This window comes from Manacus candei, unplaced genomic scaffold (assembly GCF_025592945.1).
Source record: "Manacus candei isolate 608988 ecotype Guabito, Panama unplaced genomic scaffold, ASM2559294v1 h1tg000067l, whole genome shotgun sequence".
NCBI lineage: Eukaryota > Metazoa > Chordata > Aves > Passeriformes > Pipridae > Manacus > Manacus candei.
The window spans coordinates 1,550,460-1,565,935 of NW_026138115.1; the positions used below are offsets into that span (position 1 = coordinate 1,550,460).

At 42.2% G+C, this 15,476-nt stretch overlaps 1 protein-coding gene across 2 annotated transcripts in view; it reads right to left on the bottom strand.

Annotated features, from left to right (window-relative positions):
- CUNH14orf132 (chromosome unknown C14orf132 homolog) overlaps window positions 1–5,355 on the bottom strand; it is a 42,282-nt gene extending 36,927 nt beyond the window's left edge. The window contains exon 1 of one of the 2 annotated variants that reach the window (XM_051806464.1): window positions 5,114–5,355. In XM_051806464.1, coding sequence (XP_051662424.1) covers window positions 5,114–5,140 — 27 coding nt within the window. In that variant the 5' untranslated portion in view covers window positions 5,141–5,355. Of the gene's footprint in view, window positions 1–5,110 lie in introns of both variants that reach the window. The other variant, XM_051806462.1, reaches the window with a different exon arrangement.
- Window positions 5,356–15,476: the final 10,121 nt, after the last annotated feature.

A 15,476-nucleotide genomic window follows, 5' to 3' on the forward strand; every position in this document is an offset into this window, starting at 1 on the left:
GCATGCACATGGGCAGCCCACGCCGTCTGGAAAATAGGAGTATTAAGCTGGTGAAGGATCTGGAGCATGAGTCTGATGAGGAGCGGCTGAAGGAGCTGGGGCTGTTTTGCCTGGACAAAAGAATGCTCAGCGGGGACTTTATCACTCTCAACAACTACCTAAAAGGAGATTGTAGCCAAGATGGGGGTCAGTCTCTTCTCCCAAGTAACAAGGGACAGGGTAAATTTCAAATGGCCTCAAGTTGTCCCAGGGGAGGTTTAAATTGGATGTTATGAAACATTTCTTCACATAAAGTGTTGTCAAGCATTGGAACAGCCTACCCAGGGAAGTGGTTGAGTCACCACCCCTGGAGGTAATTAAAAAATGTGTACATGTGGCAGTTAGGGACATGGTTTAGTGGTGGACTTGGCAGTGCCACACTAATGGCTGGACTAGATCTTACAAGTATTTTCCAACATAAAAATGACATAATGACAATGATGCTATGATTCCATAATAAGTCAAAAAGAAATCTTATTTCAAATTAAATTTTGTAGATTCTGCTACTATATTTTCAAAAATAACTTGCATGACATTATTGATTCTAAATTAACTCAGTTTACTCTGTGTATTCCAGTGCTTTCCAGAAATTGCATATCTCTTAATAATGTATGTTTCATGCAGAAGCATGGCAGCCTTGGAGTTGTTATTCTGCCAGGTTTATAAGTAGCTATAGGGTTTCTTCAAGTGACACAAGGACTATCTCCCAGTTTTGGGGATCTTAGTTACTGTCAATGCAATGAAAGGCTTAAAGTGACTTAAATGATCACTGACCAGACCTGAAACCCCAGAGGAGTAATACAGAACACAAAAGCAATGACATTTAAAATATCTTTACTTTTTAATCGTTTTGCTTTCTGTACCAAACTTGTTCACTTATTTCTCTAGCTCTTGAAGCATGACATAATTTTTCTTATTTTAAAAAATCCCCAAGACTCCAATTGAAATCAAAGATTATAAAAATATAACTTTTAATCATTAAACTAAACATAAGGAATTCAAATTCCTGTATTCCAAATCCTCAGAAATTGTTTAAAAAGAGTTTTTGAACATGGAGAATCAACAGGAACTATATATAACTGAGTTCAAAAAATATCCACAGATATTTTATCCCCAGAACTCCCAAAGATCTTACTACCTTTTCCCTGTTCTATATGTAAAAGAAGAAAAGGCCATTTATCTGACAATTAAAATAATATTTTTACTGTATGAAGATATACACAACCATAAAAACATTGCAAATAAAGAAATCCATTCCTTATTTTCATTATGAAACAAAAAATAAAGAAAAAAACTCAAAGAAAATTAAATTGCAAACATAAATCTTGCAAAACACATAACTGGCATTATGACTGCAGGTGTTGCTCAGCTCATATCGATTTGTTCCACACTGAACACCATGACATCATTTTTTTCTTCTCAATCTTCCCAGTTTTTCTGCCCATTTTGAGCTTCTGTTTTTTCCAAGTTGAATATGTTTCAACCCTGCTCCCATTAACCCAGATGCAATTTTGATTGTTATTTCTTTTCCATCAGCTGGTTGTTAAATGAATATTAATTTTAGTGTGTCAGAAGCAGGGAAGGGAGGCAGCTCACCCCTCGGCATCTGACAGCAAACCCTTAACCCCTGCTAAAAGCCTCGAGTGCTCTTAGCTTGGATGCAGAGCTCAACATCCCCCAAACCCAGGCTTTTGCTGGAAGCAAAAGTGTCTACCCAAAAGAAGTGGCTATTTCTGAGGTTACCTAGACTACGAGAGCACTCTGAAATCACTGAACGATATTGCAGAAATGAGACAGTCATGCAGCTTAGCAGTGGCTGAACATCTTTGGCATAGTATCTTGAGGTTTACAGCATTACTTAAATTAAAACATGGATTTAAAATGGGAAAAAAAAATCACTAGCTAATAGGCTTTGACTAGGTGAGAGTCATACTTATTAGCACAACTGACCCTACCCAAAGTCAATTAGAGCACATGCAGAACAGAGGACACCTAAGCCTGCACAACCAACTACTGATGAACACACTGATGCAAAAAGGCTTATTTTAACAACAGATTTAATTGTTACAGTCAAAAGCTGTTCTCCATGGCATAGCTAATAAATATAATACAGCTGAGGTGTTCAGATGTGGTTGCTTAAGCTGGACATCCAAAACCTAGTGCTGCATCTACACTGCACAGATTTGTTAGCATTACTCCCTGATAGTCTCCTGTTCCACAACAATAATTTTTATCATCAAAGTCTTATCCTTTCTATAGCATAAAATATATAATTCTAGGGAGCTTTTTGTTTATCTTTCTGTTGGTACATGGAATGCTTTCAGGGCCTCCAAGGCACAAATCATCTCAAAGACATCTTGAAAAGGAGGAGAGGTGCTGAATATGAAAGATGAGGTTTATTTATATAGCTACCCAACGCCTCTAGAAAGCAGGGTTCCTTGTGTTCAGGTGTCCAGAGTGGTGAACATACCAATACAGTTATCCAGATGTGCAAACTCTCACCCACTGAATGTTTTAGCAAATACACCAAAACTTTACTTAAAATCCCCTGTTAACTGTTGCATTATCTGGTCTGACATTTTCATCCTGTGCACTTAGAAGGAGGCCATATTTTAAGTCTCTGTAACACACTATAGGATCACTGAGGCTGCAAGTGGTAACCTAACTTACACACACCTTCTGCTTCTACCTATCCATCACACTGGGGCTCTAAGGTACAGGTCATTTATGGTGTCTCACAGGATATCCAGCAAAGCCAACTTGGTCCACAATGAGCAGTGCAAAGGCATGATAATACACAAAAGCAATTTACAGGAACATAAATAGTCTGCATTATTCTGTAGAAACTAAATTAACCTGAGAGGCAAGCATTGCTTGTATGCCATGAAGCATCTCAGTTTAGGCATTACCTATTTTCCTACTGAAGGTCCCCACCCTGCCACTCCAGCACCACCAGAGATGCCACAGAGATTATGGCATTTTTTCAAAAAAAAGACAGAATGATATAGCAGTGAAAAGAAAGCTGAAGGAAAGCAATACCTAAATCAAAGGAGTGACACACTGGCAGTTAATTGCCAATATGGTGACAGGAATGGAAAGAACTGACGGTTCAGAAAGAAAGGTACAAGAGACCTGTGACAGGGGAGTAACAGAGGTAAGTGCAGCATCTGCTATACAAAGTGACCTAACAACCCGATTAATCTCCTTCAGCAGAAAAAGAGCCCAGGAAATCGTCTCCTACAGCTCATCTAAGGTTAATTACACCAATAACCCCTGGAGGAATCCCCCACATGCCCTGTGAAACAGGTGCTGTGCAGGCCCAGTAAGCTCCCCCTGGGAGAGACACCTGGGAGCCCCAACTGCCTCCCACCTTCTCCTCGCCACCCAAAGGGCTTTGTGGCAGAGAGCTCCAAGGTATTCCATCCTTTCTTCCCAAGGTGTATTGTCTCACACTGAAACAAACCTATCATTTGTCACATCTTGTGAACACAGTAAGGAACACAATAAATTAACTCCAGAGGATTAAGGAGAAAGAAAAGCACACGTTTCACTATAAACTGTTGCACTAATAACATTACTAAGACATACTTGTACAGGGAACTGTTCTGAGAGAACCAAAGCACCCAGCTTCGTGGCTCTTTCAATGCACAATTAGAGTAGAAGATACATGGACTATGGGACAGCAAGAATAAAGGAGAGTATAGAAAAGGAATGGGTAGCACTATTCCCAGCTTTGGCACACACCACACTGACTACAGGTAAAACCTGCTGCTGCGCTGCACTTCTGTGCTACAGGGACATTCTGCTTCAGCTCAGTGCTTAGGGAACAAAAGATGGACACAGGGAACTCGCTGATTGTGCTGAGAAAGACCACAGGAAGATGATTTGACACATACAAAATTTCCTTTGAATACTCCAGTTCCCAGGAAGACCTCATATCAGTAGAAATGATGCTTTCCTCCTTGCCATTGCAGTTTTCCTTAAAAAAATATTGTTCTTAGAAATACCTCCAAAAGGAAGAGATACTTGGACAGCTCACTGCTAACTTCAGACAGCTTCACTCTACCTTCAGGCAGAGCCTGACGCCCCTTCAGAAGCGGACTTTAAGAAAGGAATAAGACAAAATAGTCATTGCACTAATGAAATAGAACAACAGCACAAAGACTAGATTTGGCTTCCACCAACCACCTCCAGATGAAGTCAGCATCTGGTAGCAACCATGTGGAAAGGCTTCCCTGGCCTCTAAATGATGGGTGACGTTTTTCAGCAAAATCTCAAACTTGGATCCAAATCATTCTTAAAAGAGCCAACTACACTTGGGTATCCACATGAATAGAAAAGATTATCCTGGAAAAGGCAATGGTGAGTGTGACTCTGAAGCACAGCACCGTTTGTCAGTTTAAAAACCTAATTCACCTGAATTCACCATGATGATTTTTGGCTTTGGGTGGCTTATAGCTGTTACATACTTCTCAGTATATTAAGCATGAATACATTGAACACCAACACCCACAATCATGCCTCGAGCAAGAATCCAGAACTAAGCTGCAATTTAAACAATTTGTTCATGCAAACAGAGGAGTACTTCCATACACGCCAAGCTGGATTCTGTATGCGAAGACAACAACTTAAAAAAACCAAACCACAGATGCACGTACAATCGCAGCAGGGAAGGGAGGAAAAGAACAGAAAAATCGCATCTGCGATTTCCGTTTACAGCCTGTCCTCGGCAGCGCGATGATGCATCTCCCTCCCCATCCACAGGCCGCTGGCACCGCACCGGAGGCGCGGCCGGGCCCCGCCGCTGGGCGCTAACAGGTGCTGCGCCCCGAGCCGCGCACGACAACTTCTCCTCGGCAGCACTTCCAGCTCCAGCTGGCTTATTTTTCTCCTTCCTTTCCCGTCCTCGCCCCTTTCCCAAGGCTCGTCGCCGCTCGCGATTACCCCCGCGCCGACGCAACTTTGGAGCGGAGAGGTAGGGCGCGGAAAGGAGAGGAGGGGATGCGCGCCCGCGGTTCGCTCCCGTCCCGTCCCGTCCCGTCCCGCCCGGTGCCTTCCCGCCATCGCGCACCACCTGCGCGGCCATAAAGGAGAGGTCCATGGTGCTGCCGCTGGAGCTGCTGGCGGAGCTGGCGGAGGTGCTGAGGCTGCCGCTGCCGCTGCTGCTGCTGCCGGGGGCGGGCGGGGCGCGGGGGCGCGGCACCGGCGCCGCCTCCCCCAGCAGCGGCGGGCGCGGCCGCGGCAGCGGAGTCGACACCGGTACCAGTTCCAGCTCCGGCAGCTCCCGGCACAGCCCGGCCCAGCCCGGCGCGGCTCGGCGAGCGACTCCGGCAGGGGGCGGTGGCGGCGGCGACCCGGCCCCCGCGCTGGGCTGGGCTGGGCTGGGCTGGGCCCGCCCCGCGGCGGGGGGAGCCCGCGGGCGGCACCGCCTTCCCCGCCCCGCCCGCAGCACCTGTGGGGCGGCGCCGCCCCGGCACCGCGCACCGGCCCGGCCCGGCCCGCAGATGCTGAGGGCTCCGGAGCCGCTCGGGACCCCCGCGCCGGAGCAGCCTGAGCTGACACGAAGCCTCTCGGTCTCCGGGGGCGAACAGGGGCTGGAGCGCACGCGGAATGGCCCCGCAGCCCCGGCCTCGCGCGTGGCATCCCGCTGGGAGCGGGCAGCCTGGGTGCGCGGGCACAGGGAGCTGGTAGCGGCACCGGGAATCCCCAGGCTGGTCCCGCCGGTCGGAGCCGGTGCTGGGGAGCAAAGTGATGCCCACACCGAGGGGCAAGGGCAGCTCATCTCAGCTCCGCTCTCGCGGCGTGTGCAGCTCCTCTGCATCACACAAATCTCTGAGATCCATACTTGGCTGCCACACGCCTGATTCCTTGCCCAGCTTGCTAGTCCATCAGCCTGATTTTAAAATACTCGGCCAGCTCTACTACTCACCACGGTTGAAAAGAGCTCCCGACAGCTCATTCTTACGCCATTTTATGGCTTAGCTGGTGGAACTTTATTTTCAACTTCTCTCTTGTTTGCAGAATTTACCATTCAACAATTCACAATAAACATATTTTGTCCCTTTTCTTATGCTTTCCCCTGTGTCTCGCAGATGCTGTTATCACTTCACATGAAAATTCAGTGGTTTCACTTACCAATTGATTCTGGAAAACCTTTGACACCAATCCAAAAAGTAGGATAATAAAAATGTACGTTCTATATGTTGAAACCTTTTTTGTCTGTCATTTTTATCACCCTTCTGACATGTACTTTTTGGCTTCATCTCCAAGGCTGAAATCTTTGATCATGTTTTTACTGCTTCAGCATATTGTGGGATTCTGAACCAGGAGTATATGCCAACAGCAAAAGCACCTGGAGCATCAGCTTTGCGCTGGGATTTTAAACTCTGAAGGAAAAAATAGACCCGAATTCATCCTATGTACCATTAACTCCACGCTATTTTGCCAGTATACTGTTGCAGCAGGAGGTGGTGAAAAGCGGCTGTTTTAAATCAGTCCTTTGCTTCAGTGACTATAAAGTGTCTGCCAAAAATGCTTTTATGTAGAGGCCCATTAAGTAAACAAGTAAAATCCCAAAGAGGCAATGCCATTTTAAGATTTTTTTAATTCAGTTGTGTAAATAATGAAATTGTCTCTTTGTAAAGTCTCTCCCAAGTTTTGAAAGGGTATTGATGTGTGTGTTTCAGAAGCCATAAATTAACTTCAAAGCAGTGTTAATCTTTTATCATCCAGATAAATTTTAAATGCACTGGGTAAACATCTCTACATAGTGAATGTAGCCTGGTCAGTCACTGCATCTGCAACAACAACTACAGTAATAACAGAATAACAAAATACTTTAGGTTTCAAAACCACAGTAACTTCCGTACTTGTTTATTTCTGTGGAGCATGAGAATTGTAGAGAAAGAGCTGGAAAGGACCTCAGGAAATAATCTAGTCCATGCATCTAGTTAAAATACCAGTGACCCTCCAAACAGGGGGTTTATCTTTACCCAAAGTCTTCTTTAAAGTGTCCAATGAGGAATGTTTCATTCCCTATCAAGCAGTGCATAGATATATTCCACTAGCTGTTTTCTAAGGCTCTGTCCACCAGGAATATGAAGAAGAAATTATTTGCTTTGGGGCAACCACTTGGCTCCTGAGAACTGCTCTTTGTCTTTTTCCAGTTTTGTGGTATCTTGTCCAACCCCTGAAAGTGCTCAAGGAGGATTGCTAATAGTAACAAGATTTTTCAGTCAGATTTCCAAAAGTTTTATTGTAACATTTAGCAAGTTCAGCTACCTAACGGTGTCCCGGCTGAGATCTTCTTTATCACCGGTAACAATACAAGACACTTTCTTGTTTTACTGACTGATGGCACATCATCACTTTGGCTTTCTTGGCATCAAATTTTATTAATTTTGCCTTTCCACTGAGAAATAGAGCAGCATTTTTCTTGGTCGATTCATGTAATTCTGGAAAAAATTCTTTTTATCCTTGGTATCTCAAAAATTGATTTCCTCGTATTTGTGTCATGTAATTGCTCACTTCAGGAATACCCTGCAGACCAATTATTTCGGAAAAAATAAAGATGAACTGCTCAAGTTTCAAATTCGTTATTTCCATACTGACTACTAGAACAACTCTTTCTCTATAAAAAAATTGATTTAACAGAAGCATTGTTCAATACAGGGGACAGTGATCTTGGCTACTTTCAGTTTCTATGACAAAAATATATAACTTTGTTTCATCTTTGTTTATGAGGTTTCAGTAATATGAAAAATTGCTGGCTGACGTCTGTGTATATAAATTCCTACTAGTCTAGTGAACCACATACAGTGCCAGTGGAAAGTACTAGTCATCACTAAATTTTGGAGATGCTGTAAATTTATCAGTAATATAGAAAACTGCTATATTTGTTAAGCACTCGGCAAGTTTGATTTAAGGTGTAGATGATAAGGGAATAATAGATGAAAAAACTATTGCATATGCCAGCTGTCCTGCTTCTGTGATGTAAATATGACCATCCATAGATTCATTTAAATGCCACTAAGTATTACTTCCTATTCTTGATCTCAGTTAGGAATTTGGCTAAATTTTCTTGGAAGATAGTGCCAGTCAAAACCAGTTCTTGTAAATATACTTGTAGTGAAATTGCCCCTTTACTTGGCAGAGGTTTTTAATATGCTTCCCTACTTGGAGGAGGATTAGGTTCATTGGAACAGCATTTCTATTTGCAAAAGCCATCCAAACCATTATCAAATTTTGTTCTAGAAAATTATTATTAACCGTTGCAATGTCCTCAATCTCCAAGCTATTAATTTATCGTTCATATTTCTTAAGCTTGACAAAGGGGAAAAAAAAATCACTCTTCAGTTTTCACTTTTACTTTTTCTCTAGTTCACTGTCTTGTTTGTGGAACAGCTTGGTTTTGTACTGTTCAAGCTGCAAACAATTTCTGAGGAAAACAAAATTATTTATGTTCATAGAATCATAAATCATTAAGGTTCCAAAAGACCTCTAAGATCATCGAGTCCAACTGTTAACCTAGCACTGTCATGTTTACCACATGTCCCCAAGTGCCACAACCACATGCTTTTTGAACACTTCTGGGGATGGTGATTTCATCATTTCCCTGGGCAGACTCTTCCAATGCCTGACCACCCTTTCAGGGAAGAAATTTTTCCTAACATCCAGTCTAAACCTCCCCTGATGCAACTTGAGGCCATTTCCTCTTGTCCTCTTGCTTGCTACTTGGGAGAAGAGACCATTCCCCACCTGACTACAACCTCCTTTCAAGTAGTTGTAGAGAGCAATAAGGTCCCCCCTGAGCCTTCTCTTCTCCAGGCTAAACACTCCCAGATCCCTCAGCTGCTCTTTATAAGGCTCCAGTCCTTCACCAGCTCTGGTGCCCTTCTCTGAACACACTCCAGCACCTCAATGTCTTTCTTGTAGTGAGGGGCCCAGAACTGGACACAGGATTCCAGGTCTGGCCTCACAGTGCAGAGTACAGAGGGATGATCACTGCCCTGGTCCTGCTGGCCCCACTATTTCTGATCCAGGCCAGGATGCCATTGGCCTTCTTGGGCATACTTCTGGCTCATGTTCAGCTGCTGTCGACCACCATCCCCAGGGTCCTTTTCCACTGGGCTGCTTTCCAGCCACTCTGCTCCAAGCCTGTAGCAGTGCAGGGGGTTGTTGTGACCCAAGTGCAGGACACTGCCTTCTTGAACCTCATACTGTTGGCCTCAGCTCATCAATCCAACCTGTCCAGATCCTTCTGCAGAGTTTTCCTACCCCACAGCAGGTCAACATTCTCACCCAAATTGGTGTCATCTGCAAACTGACTGAACAATTGATCCCCTCATCCAGATCATCTGTAAAGATATTAAACAGGACTGATCTCATAACTGAGCCCTGGGGAACACCACTTGTGACTGGCCATCAGGTGAATTTAACTCCATTTGCCACCACTCTCCAATCTTTTATTATGATACTACAAATATAAAGGTTTGCTTCTTACTCTTCCCCCAAAATACATTTTGGATATAAATTGCTTTATAATAGCTCCATAAGTTCTTCCATAAAACAAGTATTTCAGATATGCTTCTGTCTTCCAGTAATGATGATGCACACTTTGAATTGAGATCTGATAGCTGTCCTGCCAGCCTTATGTCTGGCTTTCTCATGAAAATATCTAGATCACTTAAAATGATTATGTCATGATTTGCTATTTGTATGGACAGACATTGTAGCACCCAGCTTAAACTGCAAACATGGTTGCATAACATTATTCTTAAAAATGAGCAAAGAAGCTCTTTAATTAGCTTTAAAGCTGTGTGCTAAAAAGACCACATTTTTCAGTACAGTGGAACACAACTCAATTAGAGAATAGTTTGGTTTGTCAGTTTTCCTGGGGCATAGTAGGAAATCCTTTCTTGCACTGCATGTGCACATAAGCTCTGCCTTTGCTTAACAAAACAGACCTAACAAAACATGACAATTGAGTCTTGCTGCCGAAAAGGATTTTAAATGGATTCGTATCCGTACAGCCCCACTTACCATATGTCGTATTTAGATACCTTAGGCAATACAGAACCAATTTTTAGCTTTGCATCACTGATATCACATTTAAATCTTACATTTATACAAAGGGAGACCAAGTTCCCACTTTGAGGAGAGATAGTAATGTTGGTTCCTTGTTGCATTTTAATATACTTAAATGCTATTCCCTTTGAGCCCCATTTTAAACCTACTGTTGCCTCATTGCATCAGGTTGCAGTTACACAAGGCAATTAATTCCCTCAATGAAGAATCAGCCACAGTGACATGTGGTATCCAGTCTGAAGACAAAGTGCATTCTCTCTGACAGACTCCTGCTGCTAAGCATATCATAAAGGAGGCCAAGAACGTTGAATTTTTCAAGTGAAGTCTGTCTGTACTGAATTACCAAAGTGGAATTCACTCAGAAGCATTTGACTTCTTTCTTTATGTTTTCATTTGCACTTTGTCTTTCAACAAAAAATGTTGATACCTGCAACTTAACACAGTGCATAAATTTCAAGCAGCCAATTTCACACAGTGGAATCCAGATGCCCCAACTTGCTTCACAGGTCCCCTGGGCAGCACTGGGATAGTTACTCAGAGAGTCACTGTCAAACTGGGAATGGAGATGGTTTGAACTGGGCATTAATAAACAGCAGACACAGATGTTTGCTTAAACAAATACTACTTTTCAAAGCACGAGTGCTTCAGTCCATGTTGCAGACTGATGCCTCACCTATCCTGGCTCCAGATCCAGCCCCCTCACCCAAGAGAGAATAGCCACAACTTTTCTTTCACAAAGATGGGCAAATACTGTCCCTCTTTAGAATACATTGGAAGGGGTTCACTGTTTACAATAATAGGATAAAGGATGAACCCAGAAGAGGGAAACTTCCAAGCCCAAGATAGACCAAGCAGGTCCTGGTTCCCTGGAGGTATTCTACAAAAGGCTGGCATTGGGAAGAAGATTTGCTCCTCAAACCACATTGAAGGCAGATGTCTCTGCAGAAGGACATGTAAGTCACTACATAAGAGAGAAAGAACTGTACCTGTAGGCCAGTGTTCCAGGCACTCCTATGCAAGGAGAACAGTCTGGAGCCCACACTCCACTGGCAGGGAAGTTGATCTTTATGTTAGGTAGTGTTGGGCAAAGAAGCACAGAAATGACTGCAGGAGAAGGCTCAGGCACTGCAGTACTATCTGTTCAGCTAGATATCCATACCTAGTGCACTGTAAATTCATACTTTCCCTTCCTTTACAGTAGTAAATGAGATTACAATAACAAATTTTTGGGTTTACACTGTAATCTTTGTAAACTTCCACATCAGCATATTTTAGTCATGGCCAGAATAAAGTTGTTTTTTTCCTTTTATTTTTTTTCACTCCACAGTGCAATGGATCTGGTTGTACCAGCAATGGAAGCCTGGAGGTCAGATCTACACCTACCAATTTCTACTACCTGACAAGCAAAAACATCTTTGTAAGTCAAGGCTGCAGCACCCCTGCTGACCTTACTATGTGTTACAGTAATCACAAGGGGGAGCAACATTGCCCAACAAATTTGGTGTGAATTACATCCCTTTTGATCCCTATAAACTTCCACGATCAGCAGCTGTTATGTACTGAAGGACTCACTCACACACATCATAAATTTACTTTATGCCAAGTAATTTAAAGGCAAATTAAGTTTGTAACTTTCTGTGTGACTCCTGAATTCCCCACAGTTGCTCACACAAGAAGAATAAGTCAGATGTTACCCTCAAACCACCAGTGGGCAAAATATTCTTCACAAAAGAGTTTTAGGTTTAAAATTCTCCTGAAAACAATATAATTATCACACAGACAAGCTGTAACAGTGCTCAAATTCTTACCATTTCAGGCCATTAGCTTAATGTAGAATTTAATTCTAATGCTCAGGAATGCTTCTGAAGTTCAAGAAGCTTCTCCTTGTACTGCTGGCACTGCAACTTGACAAGCAAACAATCCAAATTGCAGTGACTCAAGGGACAAATGCAGAAGTACCTGAATGCAGAGACAAGAAAAAACATTGCCTTCTACTTCAATCCTGGTCTCTACCGAGGAAAGGACGAGTATTCAGCCCTGTAGGAGTCGGCACTCTCCAGGGAGCCCAGCCAGCTCCTTGGCTGCTGTAAGTCTTAAAGAAATTGACATTTTTTCTTTCATAAATGAGAGCTGAAAATGCAACTGAAGTCGGAGCAAAAGCAGTCTGACAAATCTGGCTCCTCAAACTAGCTTAATCTGCTTGGCACATACCCTGAGCCCACTGGTGGGTCTTCCCACAGGGAGGACGAGGTCGCTGTCTGTGTTTGCACGGGGCACTCCCAGCTTAGAAAGAAGCTGGTAGAGAAGAGCTGACAGAGTGGTGAAAGAAGTGGGAAGGTAATTAATTGGTAGGGCGTTACCTTTCCTCATTGGAGATACACATACATCATGGACATCAAAATATGTCTTGCATCCCTGATGCTGCCCCTTATTGCTGTGATGGGTAGATTAGAATAAGGGATATATAATGTAGCCCTTCTTCCCAATTACATTCCTGTAAATATTTTGCTACATAACAATTTGTCTTAGAGATTGCCTGTTCAAGTAGTGGCTCCAGGTCAGTTTATATCATGTTAGATGACAGAAAGATTCATGATGGATCTGGCAATTGGCACTAATTTAAGAGGCACTATTTTGAGGGGAAGGCAAAATAGAAAATGCTGCACAGTCATACATTATTAAAAACCCAGGAAGAGAATTTTCTTGGCTTTTGAAAACATTCCTTCCCACCCCAAGGTTGCATTAGCTGATACAAAGGAATGAATAAAAGATTGCTGGCAGTAAGGGTAGAATTCCCAGTTCATGGGGAATTTTGCCTGCAGTAGCCTCCTGTAATCCTGAAGGAAAAGCTGTCTCCACCAGTTCTGTTTATCACCAAGATTTAAATGTCCGTGAAAAAGCTTCTAAAGTCTATTTATTTCTAATGGAAATAAACACTCCTTCCTTTACTCCATTCAGACAGAATTTTCACCTGTCCTGAGATCAGATGATCTGTTTGAGATGAGCAGTGAGCTCTGCAGTGTGTCTCCTGTCATAGCACATTTGATTTCTTGACATTGACACACTCTGGACACACTTTGAAACAATATAATCAGCAACCACATTGTGAATTCAGTTCTGAGTCTGAAATGTCAGCATATATTTAAGAACCATACTCCATGACATAATTACCAAGATACTAATTAAAAGTATTGAAAAGGGGGCATACGGCCTTGAGAAGGAGAATTTTATGGACCCAGTCAGAGTTCTCAAGGGAATTCTTTTGCAAAAGGGATGCCACTGTGAAACTGTTAACATGTGTAGACTCTCATTTTATAAGCTAATCAAATACCCAGAAGAAGATAGCACTGCACAGAACCTTAAGAAATTATCTACATCAGTCCTCTGCCTTGAATAGGGACCAATTGTTATTTACCATCCCCGTGGACCAGTTCCTTCTTGCTAAAAAAGGACTTCATCCTCTGGCATACCTCCTAGAAGAGCTGGGCTGCTACTCAAACCCCTAGTACACTACCTTCCCCCAAAAAAGGTCTGTAGGAAAAGGAATCAGGAGGATACGGCAGTGAAATTTCACTAAACTACTGCACAATAAAAAACTACCTTAAAGAAGACAAGGTAGAAGGTGTAGTAAAGAGTCATCAAAATTGCATCAGGAAATGAAATTTTGAAAATTACCAAATTAAGTGTGATTGCCTTCTGGCAGCTTTTTTTTTTTTTTTTTTTTAAATAACTTGAGGTAAGGGAATAGGAAAAAGCTCCCTTTTCATTTTATACAGATCAACCCTTTTTTCTCCCTGTCCCTGAAAGACCGAGCTCATGAAAAACTCAAATGGAATTTCAGTGTTTCTGTCACTTGGTAGTTTTTTAACACAATATAAGTTTGTCCATGGTATTCAAAAGTGAGCTGAATTTGGGTCATCATCAGCCATTTAATTTTGCTCACCAATGAGGCAAAGCTAATGAAGACATCTTTCAGAGCAATGTAGTATGTGTTTAACGTGTCAGCACTTGTGAAATTGAGTTTCCTTCTTTAAAAGACACAAAGAACTTTTAAATGCAGGGAGGTAACATAATGAATGAAATGTGAACATTACTACATTGCACTTTGCTTTGAACCATTGGGACGTTCCCATCACATTTCAAATATTCTGCCACATTATCTTACAGTCAAAGGCTATCACGAGAATATTCATCTTGCCTCTGATCTCTGTTTGAATATTGCTGAACTGAAACTGATAAAGAAACTTCAAAAGGAGTGTAAATTATTTACAGGTTCTGGGACTTTCACATTAGAAAATACAATTGGGAAAAAATAATGAGTTTTCAGTTCTCCAAACACTGAAAGACAAAAGTGCTACATCAAACACTCAGATTCTTTTATCTTTAGATGATATGATACAAACAAGAATTAAAAATATGGGGAGAAGAAGACACGTAGTGAGCCAAATTCACTCCTGATGTCTTACATAGTGTGTCTTAAACAATTTTTCTTTTAAATATTGTGAAGTATTATTTGCACCTCTACAGCATCTGCATTGTTTTTTTCTTCTACATATCTTGAAACATTTCACAAAGACAGTGATACTGAAAACCAGAAGAAAGAATTATCTCACTAACCACTCTGTAGGACAGTGCTCAGTATCATATTATGCGTATCACACTCCTTTAAGACAATATTCCACAAGCTAATAGTTTTCAAGAAACTTTTATTGAATATGAACCTGTCAAAATACTTAAGAATGGGTTTTTCCCTACACATTATCTATTTTTTTTCCACAACTTCTAATAGTTTTCACCCTTCCAAAATGTAAGGTAGCCCCATATGCCTTTGATAAAACAGAAAACCTTGGAGTCTAGGGACCTCAGTCCAGTCCTCATCAGGGTTGTCCCACATCACAGAGAACATCAATATATCTGGAACTTAGTGGCAAATGAAGTAGAAAGGCCCAAATCCTATTAACCCACCTGAAAAACATCTGCAGATAGAGACAGTTTGATATGTTCTTCCTATCTGAAGGCAAAATCTGTCTGATTTAGGAGCAGTGATTATTCTAGGTTGTGAGGCATCTATTTTCAGATGCTGCTTCTCTCCTGACTTGTCACGATTAAGGTGGTATTGAGCCTTCCTACCTCAGACATACATATATAAAGGAAAATAACAACCAGGGACCTCTGTGCAGAGGCTTTCATTGGCCAGACCAAAGGTGCTTGACAGCAGGGATAGGGAGGAAGAGGAACATTCTCTGTCACTGCCAGTGCCGCATCTGTGGAGAGGATGTCATGGTCTGTGCATTGTAAAGATTTTAGAAACAATAAGGAATGGTTGTAACTTTTTTTGTTTGTTTAAAAAT